Source organism: Ammospiza caudacuta, chromosome Z, assembly GCF_027887145.1.
Source record: "Ammospiza caudacuta isolate bAmmCau1 chromosome Z, bAmmCau1.pri, whole genome shotgun sequence".
Taxonomy (NCBI): Eukaryota; Metazoa; Chordata; class Aves; order Passeriformes; family Passerellidae; genus Ammospiza; species Ammospiza caudacuta.
This window is the reverse complement of record NC_080632.1, coordinates 65,398,432-65,411,968: the sequence shown is the minus strand read 5'-3', so window position 1 is coordinate 65,411,968 and position 13,537 is coordinate 65,398,432. Positions and strand designations below refer to the sequence as shown.

Sequence of the window (13,537 nt, the reverse complement as noted above, 5' to 3'; positions counted from 1 at the left end):
CAGCTGTAAAGGTGGATGCCATTCAACAGAATGGAAAAAAAATAAAATGTGTTAGATGAACAGAAGAAAGAAGTATTTAAACTTCAATCAGTGCTTTTAGATATTTTATGTAACATTGAGTGTTTTCTTTTTGTTTTGGTCTATATAACTTGTTATTAAAAGAATTGGACGCGTGGTAACAGTTTCAGGCATGCCCTTCCATTTCCATAAATGGTTCGTTGAAGATGTACTAAAATGATGTTCTAAAACCTGTGGCCATATCTGAGTTCTTTACAACTTTTCATGGCTCTGTTAAGTGAACTTTGCTGACAATATCAAACCATCTCCATCAGTAATTTAGCTTGCAGATGAGATATCTTTGGGCCAAGGTGTCTTTAGGCAGTCCCATTCAACAGCAAGGTGACACGCCATAGTGAAACAACTCCCAAGGCAAAGAAACAGCATTAGAAATTTATTCAGAATATAAGAACATTTGTAAAATAAGTATTATAAATGCCTCTGTATAAATAAATGCAGTTTTTACAATTCTCTATCAAATGAACACAAAATAGCTATTTTACAGCTGCTTGGAAACGAAAAGGTAGCAACACATTTCAAGCAAACTCAGTAAGGTGAAAAGTTTCTAAAGTTACAATTCATGGTGCAGTATACTGGAGGAGAAGAAAACTAACAAAACCAGTAGAACATGACATGAATGCAAACTTAGTCACATGTGCTTTGCAAAAGCTAACAGTACATTCAAACTGGTGAAGATTTATACATAGAATTAGAAAAAATGATTTTTTTCTAAGCACTCAGTGAAATACAAAAGTTTCATGCACTCTGGTGACTTAAGAAAATTAAAAAACATCCAGTCATTAATTCATGAATGGACTTAGGTTGGCAGGAATCACCTTTTTTTCTTGCATTGCAAATTTATTATTTCTGCAACAAGCTTTGAGTTAAGTTGCTGTAACTCTGTGCACTACACACTCAGGTATTTCTGTGCTGGTACTTCAGAGTTGCATAAAAGGAGTTTGAGGTTTTTTTGGCATTTTTTCTGAGGGTTTGTGCCATTTGAATGGGGTACACTGGAGCTGAAGCTGATTATCACTAATGAACAGTTTTCACAGTAACATTAAGCCTGTGACCATTCCCAGCTGATCCTTTCCAGTATTCTAACAAATGATGCAGTAGCTGCTTGCTGTGGCAAATAAATCAACTGGTGGTCTGGCAAACTCTGGCTACTGCTGAGGGTAGATGGTACCAGTGCTGCTTTTTAATGTACAACCCTTATGGGAAAAATTAGAACTGGTTTACATTTACTGATGATTTATAATTCTAATGCACTTCTAGAGCACAGCTGGCACAGATGATTTGTGTTAAATGTAGTGAAATAATCAGCAAATTGTCAGGCCTGGAAAAAACACTGAGGCTGCAGCTTCTGTGTAAGAGTATCTGAATTTCTTACAGAAGAAACTCTTCTGTGTGAGGGCACTGAAGCACTGGCCCAGGTTGTGCAGAGGAGTTGTGGCTGCCCCATCCCTGGAATGTCCAGGGCCAGGTGGATGGGGCTTGGAGCAACCTGGTGCAGTGGAAGATGTCCCTGCCCACAGAAGGGGATTGTAACAAGATGATGTTTAGGGTCCCTTACAACCCAAACCATTCTGTAATTCCATTAATCTAAACAGGGGGGAAAATGAGCCTAAGAGGCAGCTCAGTGCAGTATGGTTCCTGTCCTCTCCAGTGAAAAGTATTTCACATGGACATTCTGAGGTGACCTCAAGTCACACGGGTGTTTCAGATGCTGGAAGACAAAAGTATAACTACATTTTTGCCACAGCATATGATGGATACTTTCCTTTGTGGTTCTTCAGAACAAGTGTGCTCAGCTGCTGAAGCTGATGGCAGACCCCCACCCTCCTGGAAGTGAGAAAATTGGGCCTAAAAAGGGGAAACACCATAGAGAGCTGCTAAGCAGAACCACAGAGACAGAAAAAATCAATGTGCCTCCTCCCTCAAGAGACTCATTTGCAATAATTTCTAGTTATATTATAAATTAAGAAGTGCAATTATTCTGAGAAAGATGACTGATCAAAACCAGAACATCACTACCTAAAAATTTTGAAATCAGCATTGTTTTAATTTGCTATTCCAACCAACCACATGTGATGCTGGCTTTGTGGATGATGTACTAGACTCCAGAGAAATAACTACTCTAATGACAGAGGACAACAGCAGCTACAGCAGTAAGAGATGGAAAACCAACTGCTGCACTTCCAGATGTAACCAAGACTTAACAATAATGCCACATTCTGAACACAAATTCCTGCAACTATGTTGTCTGACCTAACCCAACAGTAAGCAGAGTTCTCTCAAATATTTCCTTAGTACTAGTAATGGGAGAAATAAATGAGAAAAGTTATCATAATTCTAAATACACTAGTAAAAAACTTGAGGTGCAACTCAACATGTAAAGCAAAAACGATAAACATCTCCTGAAATCAGATTCACTGAAAATCAGCCTGGAAAATGCAAAGCAGAGGCATAACACAGCAGGAGGCTAACACAGTGAAGGGACTATAGCTTGGCTTTTTAAAACACACATAAAGCTTTTTTACGTACTCTGTCAAAAAAAAAAAAAAAAAAAAAAAAGGCAAATTCTGAATATAACAGGTGCTATGGCAGACTCCTGTATTTTGACCCCTACAGAAATCAACCTGATCCCCATGATTTGCTTAATGTTCTTTTACCTAACACACCAAAATTTGCACTTCAGTCAGTTTGATAATACAGTAATACATGATTTAAACAAGAGAATGTTAGCAGTAACAAAAACTAACCTAAGAAAGTTGTAAGACTTCACCATTCACATTCTGTTTGTGGCTGGATATCCATACATCTACACATCTATAATTTTGTGCCTATGTATTCAATATTAAACAGGTACATTATTTAAGTACCTTTTTTGGTCAAAAGAAAGGACAAAAAGAAGACATTCTACCTCTTGATCACATTAAGCTGTAATAAGCACAATACACATGACAGAAATGGCCCAGCTTCTTAAAGAAAACCTTGGATATAGTGTATATAGCAAGAAAAAACTTCTTCTACAAAGTAGTTGCAAACACCATGCAATATAAATACCAGGAGGTCTTCTGTAATTTCTTACCCACCCTTGGCACAGAGTGTCTGTGTGGCATGGTGAAACCCAGAGCCTTTGGCCCTTGTATGCACTGTAAGAATTACACTTTTATCATAGTTCTCAGAGATGCAACTATGCTTGCTTTGCTTTTTTTTCCAAAATCAACAGGAGCTTTCCTACCTGACCTGCACTGTGAGCAGCAGAATTGCAAGCAGGGCGCAAAGAAAAACCCAGCCAGGCTGTCACCCCCACTCTGCAGCTGCCTGTTTGTGGTGTAACCACAGCAGCGAGTCATGAGGGTACAGTGTGGACTTGTGTGCAGACAGCTCAGGGACTGGGAAAACTTCACATGATCTCCAAACTACCCAAATGAAAACCTCGTAACATGAATTATTCTGCTGTGTGACACTGTCACCCATGGGTGACAGGGGAAGAGAAGCTGTATGAATACAGACATAACAACACAGACAATGTACACAATTATAGCATGATAATTCAGGCACTGCCATTTTTACATTATGAAACAGTCCTTAAGGTTAACACTTTTATTATCCCCATGATACCTCTGGGATCCCAGAGAAGGAGCTTTTAAGTTTTGTCAGCATTGACAATCAGAGCGCTTTTAACATTTGAAGCTACCTAAAAGTCAACCTCCAAAAGAAAGAAAGTTGTAATGGCACTAAGTATCCTTTAAAGAGATGCACTTAAAGTGAAGTTTCATTGGTGTGTGGTCTGGAGTTCTCTTCTTCCAGTAAAGCTATTCTTTGTTTGAGCATTCTTACTTGGGTTTCATGTCTCTCCACCATGGCCATCATTTGTGATTCCAGTTTCTTCAGCTTATTTTGATGCTTTTTCTTTGCTTTTTCATAAGCTGCTACCAAGTTGCTGTTAAAAACACAAGGCATACAAGGTAATTCAAACAGGCTTGTTTCAGAGTAAGTGCCACCTTCAGGGAACTTCAGAGGCTGGGTACTGATCCCCTTCCCAGCATTTACCAGTGCTTTAAAATGGATTAGATACAAACCTTTCTGATCCAAACCCTTTCTGATCAATGCTAATGTCTGTGTCTTTCCTGGAGCAAGCACAGACCTTTTCCAGTAAACTGGTAAAGAAAACTAAATATGGTTCTAAGAGGCAGATGGAGGTTGCTGTTGATGACCTCTCATACCACTGTTTATGAGTCAAGATCATACCACAACATCAGATGTGATTTATAAAAACATTGCATGGCCAGAATCTGCTTAGAAAATCAAGGACTGATTCTGCATTTTTCATTTTAAAGAAGTAAGATTTACATTCAGAGGATGGCATCTTGTGCTAATTTGCTAGCTGTTCAGTAGCTTCTGTGCCTCCACCTTGACTGGGCTGGAAAGTTTGAGATGGGTGCTGCTTCTCACCACAAAGGCTTTTAAGTGCAATTTAAGGAAAAGCACACTGTGAGTCAGAGGCTGCTTGCAGGAAGGGCAGCCGCAGCCCACCATATTCCTAGGCCATCCCAATACAGTACAAGAAAAGTGCCCTGAGTGAGCAATGGAACTCAGGTGTGATTATCCAAGACATTTTATTAATGAAGTGGTTGGAGCCAAAGAAAAGGGAGGAGTTAAAAACAAAGTAACAAATTCAAAAATATTTTTGTTAGCTTTTTAAATTGTGCAATTGCTACTAGTAACTCAATTGAGATTAACCTATTTCCCTGCTTTCTCTTCTTAACTATGTAGTTGTCAGTGGCCTGCATGGGAGGTTTGTACCTCCCCCTTCTCTAACTGTAAGTCTGGAGCGTTGACAGGTGGATGAACGTGAGGGTCCTAAAACTTCTCATTAAGGTAAGTGGAATATTAGTGCTTTACAAGAACACAGCAAAAATAAACCAATAATGCATCCATCTGCTGGTAGATCCTTTACCTGTTTGCCCTTTTAAGGTCATTAACAAATTCTGCAGACTGCTGATGTCTGATTTCACTGCTCTTCGTGAGTCTCTCCAAAGCACTCACTAACTCCTGCACTCTTGCTTTCAGTTTCTTCTCCCTGGATCAGGAGAAAAGGAGGTAGAAAACTATTTTCAAAACAGAAATAGTACTTCAGCTTCGAAGTGTATCAACAATTGTCCTGTGCGGGGTTGACATGCTGCAAATATTTTCCTTACTATTACTAGGATAATAAAAGAGGTAGTTCTTACATTAAACTTTTCCAAAGACTGGTATTTATAACGCTCACCGTTTTAGAATTCATGATCAGAGAAATAGCAGACAAAAGAGTAAACTAACTTCTCTGGTAGATCATAATGCTGTATGCATTGAATCACACTAATAAATAAGATACATAAATAGCTAATATCCATACTTACTTACCAACTCTGAACCAAAAGCTAATTACACGAAGTGTGACAAAATGGAAATAAGGTATCTTATAACATTTCCACATTACAAGTATCTCTATGAGGGAAAGAAAAAGTGAACAAGATAGAAGTTCTGGGCAGGAGCAAGCATTACAGCTGGGGGACTAAGCTGGGTTGAAAACACATTTCCCAGGTAAGCACGTGGCATGAGGCAGGTGCTTCTTCCTGGGGAGCTCCCTGCTCCAGAGCTGATGGCTGATGCCTGCTCAGCCCACACCTACACACACATGGGACTCTTCCAGGAGCTTTTCTCTGTGACCCAAACTCTGCACAGATAGCCCAGAGAAAAAAATGTAAGATTTAGAAGGGGGTAAAAAAAAAGAAGGAAACAAAAAAGTGTTTTGAGAATGACATGGAGCTGGGCTCAACTGGGACACAGATTTTGCAGCATCAAATCTGACATGTGGGAAGTTTGTGTGTTTACAAGGAGTCTGTGCTTTGCTGCCTAGAACCACTCTACAGTGATCCACCTCTCCCTTCTCCTTTGTTGCAGTGCTGCTACATGGGTACACTTGTTTTCACCTCAATAACAAGACAACTGCCAGCTCCCATATAAGCCCAACGGGAATGAATACCCTGAAGTTTGTGCAAGCTTCCCCAGCTCTGCAGAGACCACAGGGATCCTCCTGGAATCCCAGCTCAAGCAGCGTGCAGTTCCCAGGAAGGCCTGGATATGGCAGCCTTTTATCACTGGAGAGAGGGATAGCACCCAGCTCCAGCAGCAACAGAAGGGCTTTCACAAAGTCAGCTGGGGAATATTCCAAGTTAGCAGTCTATCCCAACAGACTTCAGACCTGCGTTACCAGCCAAATGGAAAAGGACATAAGAGGGCCCTTGTTGATGAAGAATCATCAGTATTCTTTGTACGTCCCTTCTTTGAAGGAACACACCCTCTGCTTTCAAGTAACACAATATTTCTCCATTGCAGTTAGAAGTTCACTGCCATCCATCTCAAAGGTAAATTTTAATTTTTATATTCTATCTCAGTCGTCAGAAAGGCTTAGCACAGTCTACAGCCAAAATCTGTTTTCTGCAAAGAAAACAGGAAGAAAAACAGCCAGAGCACAAACAAGAAAAGATGAGATGTGGCAGAGGCCAGACCTAATGCATTTGTGGCATCATACTACTGATGTGACAGAACAGAGGAAGGCAAATTTGGTGCTTCTCTGCTCCAACGGCTGCTACATCCAGAGGCTCTGGGGAAGGCTCAGTAGCACCAATTCCAGCATGACGACCTAGTGTGAACAGCAAGTCCAGTGGAATAAACATGCACAGGTTTTAGATGGGCAGAGAAATCTCAAAATCGTGTGAGCTTCATTTAACATCATGTCCAGGAAAAGGTGTTGCTGTGGAAATGCTGCACACAGTCCCATGTGAAAGAGCCCTGTAGAGCCACAGTTCACTGACGCTAAACTCCTTCACACACACACCTGCTGTAACAAGAGCTGCATGGAAAAGAAACACAGTAGAAAGACTTTGAGGAACTTTTCATGCATGGTAAAGTTTGGTTGCTATGGTGACTGTTACCTGATAAAACAATGATATCACCTTTTGTCTGTTTTTCACTCACACCTTTCAACCAGCCCTGTTCAGCCTGAACTCAGCTACACATCAAGATGTATTTCTGTACATTTGGTCTAAAACATCCTTGTCTTGATGCTTGTCAAAGACACAGAGCCAGCAGAGTGGTAAGCACTCTGTTCAAGCTACTTAAACAACTTTCAGATGCCAGTTCTGAACCTTCTGAACCAGGAAACAGTGGGTAATACTTCAAATCTATAGACGACTCAAATTTACACTGGCACCAGTAAAATACATGTATTTCTTTTGGCTTTTCAGAATGTCTTGAAGTCAGTAAAACAGCACTAGATAATGCCTTCTCAATCTTAATCTCATGGAAAGCAACGGGTGGTTTCATTGCATGTGCTGAAATATTTCAAAAATCTGAAAAAAACAACACATAGGGATCTACTTTTACACCCTTTTACAATTTAAAAACTGCCTATCTAAAAATCTTTACTTCAAGAGACATTTCATAGAACAAGTCACACCTGAGGAGCCACATACATCAGCAACAGCAAATGCAGAGCAAATACCTTGGGTTTCTCTGGGAAATGAAGATGCACAGGGTTAATGACTATTATACACTAAACCATGTAAGGTTTTCCCCAGGGTGCTGCATCTTCTGTTTCAGCAGCAGCTGAGAGACCTCAGAGCTGTAGGTCACAGGCTGGTAAGAACCCTGTCCTCACAGTGGTTACTCCCCCTGCTTCCCTCAGTTTCTATCAGTGATCACCTCAATTTGGCCAGAAAGAATTGTCCACACTTGTTTCTCCTCAAAACTGACTGTGTAGTTAGGCAGTGAATAGCAGCTATACTGAATCCTGAGGTGCTGTCCTAAGGGGATTTCCAGCACCACAGCACTTCCCTGACTGCAAGCTGTGAAAAATCTACTACAGGGATGAATATGGCAGAATATTTTCAATATTGCATATGAACCACATGTCTACCATGAGAACATGTCGAAGTTTCCAGGGATGGAACTGCACTTGATGTGACAGACATATGGAACATCCTATTGATGTAGGCACAGCCTGCTGCTGCCAGACAGTCTTCCAGACTCCAAGATCCAAACTCCCATGGAAGGAGACACACCAAACTCACACTGCTATTGTGCCCCAGGGGGATTTCTGTGTATCCCAAGAAAGCGCTTATCTTTGTATTTTGATGGGAAGAGGGAAGGGGAAGTGAGTCTTTTTCAGAGAACACAAATTCTGTGAGCCCCTGACTCCCACTCTATTGGACTGCTCCTTATCCCAACAACTCCTCCTCCAACTGGCTACTGCAAGCTGGGGCTGCAGAGAACACAGCCAGACACTTCATGAACGCAGAGAAAATGAGCAAGTATTCCCAGAAGAGGGAATGAGCCTGTGATCTGAGGGCATGGCTCACTTTCAGCACAAGGGCTCCCTGCTGCTGAGAAGTCAGCTAGGGAAATCCCTGACTGCTCCCTTTCCAGGGAAAGGCTCAGAATGAGTGCATTCAAGGCCTACAGCCTACAACATCAGCTAAAACCACTATTTTCAGTGAAATGCCTAATATGCTGGTAATAAAGGCTTTTGTTTGGTATTTTCACAATCAAAACACTCAGTGCGCAGTTGCACAGTGGTTTTCAAGGGTTTTTTGTTTCGGGATGGCTGAATAGGAAGGGTCTAACTGGTGTTCTCTGGTTTCAATGCTGCCACTTTGGAGAGCAGGGAATTCTGCCAGGGACATAAAGAAAACTGTTTCTGTCAATTTGGCCTCCACACACTGACACCATGTTTCGCACACTGTAATGTAAGCAAGGTCATGAGCACCTTATATTTTCCCTCCTGTCTGGACTTTTCTAGACATGTTCAGGTTTCATGTGCTAGAAGTCTTTCCAGATTTTCCTGCTCTTGCTGATTTCATTGAAAATTCCCCAGTGCTGCAAACAGGAAGCTGCTCTTCTCTGGCACACAAAAAGTTGATTCTTCTGCCCCTGGCTTGGAGTGCACCCAGCTAGCTCCCCTTCTAGTGAAAGCTACCAGCCCTCTGCCCTGGGGTCAAGAGCACCACAGCTCTTGCCAAATCAGAAGCAAAAGAGGAACAATGAGCTCTCTTCAAATGAAGAGGTGAGAAACTTTTCCACAGCCAGGCAGAGAACTCTTGCCGTTCCTAGGACACATCTTCTTACCCATCAAAAGAGATCTGCTGTGGGCAGATCCCTTCAAATCCTGGCTCCTCCTGAGGAGTGGGATGACCAGGTTCAGCCCAGCACCTGCCCCTGAGCTCTGCCGGCACAAAGCCCTGATGTAGCAGGACCAGCAGCAGCCAGCCCAGGGCACAGAGAATTCCTGGCAGAGCTATCCATGCTGGAAGAGCAGGCCCAGGGAATGGGGATGGGGAAGGGGAGGGAGGAAAGGCACCTCCTGCACGGTCCATAGCTATCTTAGCTATCCTCAAGGCCTCTACTTTGAAGGGAAGATACTTCCCATTCCACACTCCACTCCACTCCTACTGCTTCCCTGATATCCTCCTGTTGTAATGAGCCCAGCACCATCCCCCACTCCCCTCTCTGACTTTTCCAGTTGAATAGTGTGACACATGATTGTTTTTCCTAGGCATTTGACTCCTCTCCTCTCAGGAGATAACAGCTGGACATCTAAAAGGAATGCACATAAATTTTCTCTTCATCAGCAGTCTAAACTAACATCTTACATCAGGCTGGCATGCAGAACCCCCAAGCTAATTTGAATGCATGCCTGTCTCACTGGTCTGGCTTGGCCTGCTAAGGGAAACGACATATAATAAATGTTTTAAAGAGGCACCACTTCACAAATGCCAAGAGAGCCATCCCCTTCAAATGCCATGTCTTCCTGGTTCACCTGCTGAAGCACCACCCGTGCTTGCCAGCTACCTGTGCACAGGAGGCCGTTCCCTTTGCAGAGGTGACAGAGGGTGCTTCAAAAACCACTTTGCTGGTGTAAAATACTCTACTGGTTTTTTTGCTGATTGCTGAGATGCTCAGAACATATCTCAACACAGCCATGTATTACACCACCTGCAGTGGGGAGACAGGCCAGGTGCGGTCCTGAAGCAACATACTGGCAGCAAAAAGGGAGAACAGCCCTGGAGGGAGGCAGCAGCATGCCTGCTACACTCACTGCTCAAGCCTCCCACCCAGCTTTGTCAGCCCAGCCTGGAAGCTCTCCAGACCTGGAGCTATTTGGAGCTCCCTGTGATGATTATATTGAAGTGCATAGCAGCTCAGCAGTTCAGATAACCACAGGGTGGTAAGAACTACTTACCATGTCAAAAATGGAGAAAAAGACAAATCATGGCTGGCTGTGAGGCATACGGTAAAAATAGTTACTCAAGGTGCTTCTAAGCAATCTGTCCCTGATATCACCATGAGTCACTTCTCCTCTTGTGAGAAGGTTTCTCTTAGCGGGACTCTCCAGAGGGATTTCCAGAGACAGGCCATGCCTTCTGAAACTCCCTGGAAGCCAAGGGGAAACCACAGCAGGATACTGCACAGTCACAAAAAAGAGACATCTCTGAAATTTGCCATGACTGCAAGCCATACCAGTGTCTGGCTTTCAAATGCTTCAGGGTTGCTTATCTCCTCATTTAATTGATGTGGTAATTGGAGAACAGAAATAAGCAAACACTGACAGAAAGCAGCCAAAGATGCATCAGTAGGTCCAGAACACAAACCTCTGTCTCTCTCCCCCTACTTTTACCCACTGCATGTTTGTCCAGCACCTTGGTCAAAGAAAAGTCTAAGAGTAATTTTAAATATGAATGGTTATGATATGTTCTAGGCATTTCTGTTTCCATTTCTGAGACAGCCTTACCGTGCTCAGCATAGGCCTTAATTTCAACAATTAAATTTAATGACTGCTGCTATCATGAAACTAAGCTCAGCCCTTGAAAATATGCAAGGTTAACATGCCATCATATGAAGTTCATGGAAATTTAAAATTAAGGAAGGTGGCTTGATTTCTCTCTCACTGACATTGTGTCAGGAAGAAGTCACTGCCATGCCCTGGCCCAGTGCTCTATTGAAATGTTTGCTCTCTGAAAAGAAGTTTGGCACGAAACACAGCTGAGGTCTTCAGATAGGGATAAGGATGTAAGAGTGCAACAAACATTGTACTGTCCCAACAGACACGAGGAAATTATGGCAATAGGATGAGTTTTTCATGTCTTACTAGGAATACCTGCAGCTTCCACTCCAAAGAGGTGGGACCACAGCTCTGTGCAAAATGCACCTTTTGTTAACAGAAGAAGAACTCTTTGCCAGTCTACTGATAACTACTCATTTCTCTGTCCACAGTGACTTCACAATTAGTAGCATCACTCACTATCTCTTCGTTAAGAAGTCATCAGGCATGGTAAATATAAAGATCCTTTGCAGTGTTGCCAGATGGAAAGTCACTCTTTTGTGAGGGAGATACTGAAACATGTCTAGACTGACACGATTCATGTAATCCTGCACAGCCATGAAGGATCATAATTTTGTGCCAAATGGCGATGCAGCTGAAGTCTGAACAGTCAGTCTAGTTACAAAGTGTTTTGCCTGCCATGGTCTGTAGTACTGCTAGATCCTTCCTGGCCAAGCATTTTAATGATTTATAAATTATTATATAATGTATGAATGAAATACAACCCTACACAGACAGAAAAGCTATCAGCAGCTAAAAATACAAGCACAGACTACAGGAGAACCTCACAGGAGGAAGAAGTTTCAGTCTTGCCAGCTTGGCCACTTTTCACAGAATGAAAGTAGAAGAAAATAGCTTCTTAGAAGAAGAAAATATCCATTCTATCATCATTATCATCAGCCTTCTAAAGCAGAATAGAATTCTTACTGCCTCCCTCTTGCCACCTCCACTGCATTTACCTGCATTAAAGCATAACCTGGTATGTGTCTACTGAGTTACAAACTCATACAAGTCATGTACATTGCTCTCTGCCCTGCCCCAGCAGAAGAGACCAAGCCAGCAAGAAAGACAACTCATTTAAGGTCTTCCCACAGAGACTGCGTCATTTGTCTGATTTTGGGATATTCAACCAGATCTTGTCTTATAAAACTGGCCTCTGGCACAACCATCAAGGTGTCAGCACCAGGCCATGAGGATACTGAGAACACATTTCCACCCTCTCAAGAGTACGGTATTTCCTGACAAAAACTTGTTTATGAATGTGTCAAACTCAAGAAAGAAGACGCTTTGTGCCCATTAAAGCACTTCATCATTCCATTAAGAAAAGAGAGAGGGAAAACCAAAACTTGAAGGCTCTGGCAGAAAGTGTTGATGTTTGGCTGGAATAGGATATGTCTAAATTAGTGAGCTTAGCCTGCAACACCAGAAATTGGTGTGACAGATGTAGCTTCAACAGCATAGGACTTAAAGACAACTTACATTTCTCCCAGTTAGCACAGTGACCATCTAAAAGACAAGTGAATTCTGTAAAAAGCCAGTAACAGGGGTTTTAATGCTGAGCACTACTATGGGAAATCCTGAGTTGTTCTAGAACAAATGTGTTATTACACAATAGATGAAGAACTGCTTCTGCCTTGAATTTCTGCTGATGGGCACTACCAACAGAAGTTTCACAACACACTACTGGATTTCAGATTTACAAAAATATCCACATCTGCAGAGAGAAGCCAGCATGGCTCTGTGGATGAGATTGCTCTGCTGCATGGCCATTTGCAGACAATGAGCAAATAAATGCTTCCAAACTACACCAAAACCCAAACCATAACTACATCCTGCTGTTTTATTTGTGTTTCACTCTGTTTCAATTAACTGAGAAGAACCTGACAATTTAATAGCAACAGAAGGACAGAATGGGAAAGTAGCAGAGGGGGGAGCAACCAGAGCTTTAGTCTCTGTAATGATGGGATAAGGAGGGAACAGGAAGCAGGGCTGCTGATTGATATCACATACTCTGATAAATAGACTCAAAACCCAATGGATTTCTGCCCCTATCCTTGCAATTGCTGTCCCCTCAACCAGTGTCTACTGCCTGGAGAAACAATAGGGAGAACCAATTGCTGGACATATGCACCAATTGTAACCAGTCCTGAAACAGTCCTGAATGCTGGCATTTAAATACTGCCTCTGGATCACAGAGCCATGATACGCATCTGTTTCACATTTTCCCCCACCTCCACCCTTCAGCAAACACAGTTACTGGGACTAATATCTTAAATTTTGTATTCTGGTCCTACTTCCTTGGCAAGTTGAGGAGGATGCACCCACAGAGGAGGAAGGACTTGGATAAGTTTTAGAATTCTTTTGAGGATTTGTGATAGTCTAAATATCACTGTGATATTTGAGGACCCATTTGTCCAGAACAGCAGTTAGGGACTTCTGATATTTTTTAGCATAGCTGTGGCTAAACAGGTTGCAGTAAGCTTTCTCCATGTGCTAGACAGACCTGCAACTGACTTGCAGAGACAGGACTTCAGGGTAAGGAGGGCT

General features: G+C 42.3%; 1 protein-coding gene across 1 annotated transcript in view; it reads right to left on the bottom strand.

The window, feature by feature from the left end:
* Positions 1 to 2,640: 2,640 nt before the first annotated feature.
* MCC (MCC regulator of WNT signaling pathway) overlaps positions 2,641 to 13,537 on the bottom strand; it is a 181,051-nt gene continuing 170,154 nt past the window's right edge. Inside the window, 2 exon segments of the mRNA XM_058823775.1 lie at positions 2,641 to 4,009; positions 5,027 to 5,149. Of these exon segments, the coding sequence (XP_058679758.1) occupies positions 3,829 to 4,009; positions 5,027 to 5,149 (304 nt within the window). The 3' untranslated portion in view covers positions 2,641 to 3,828.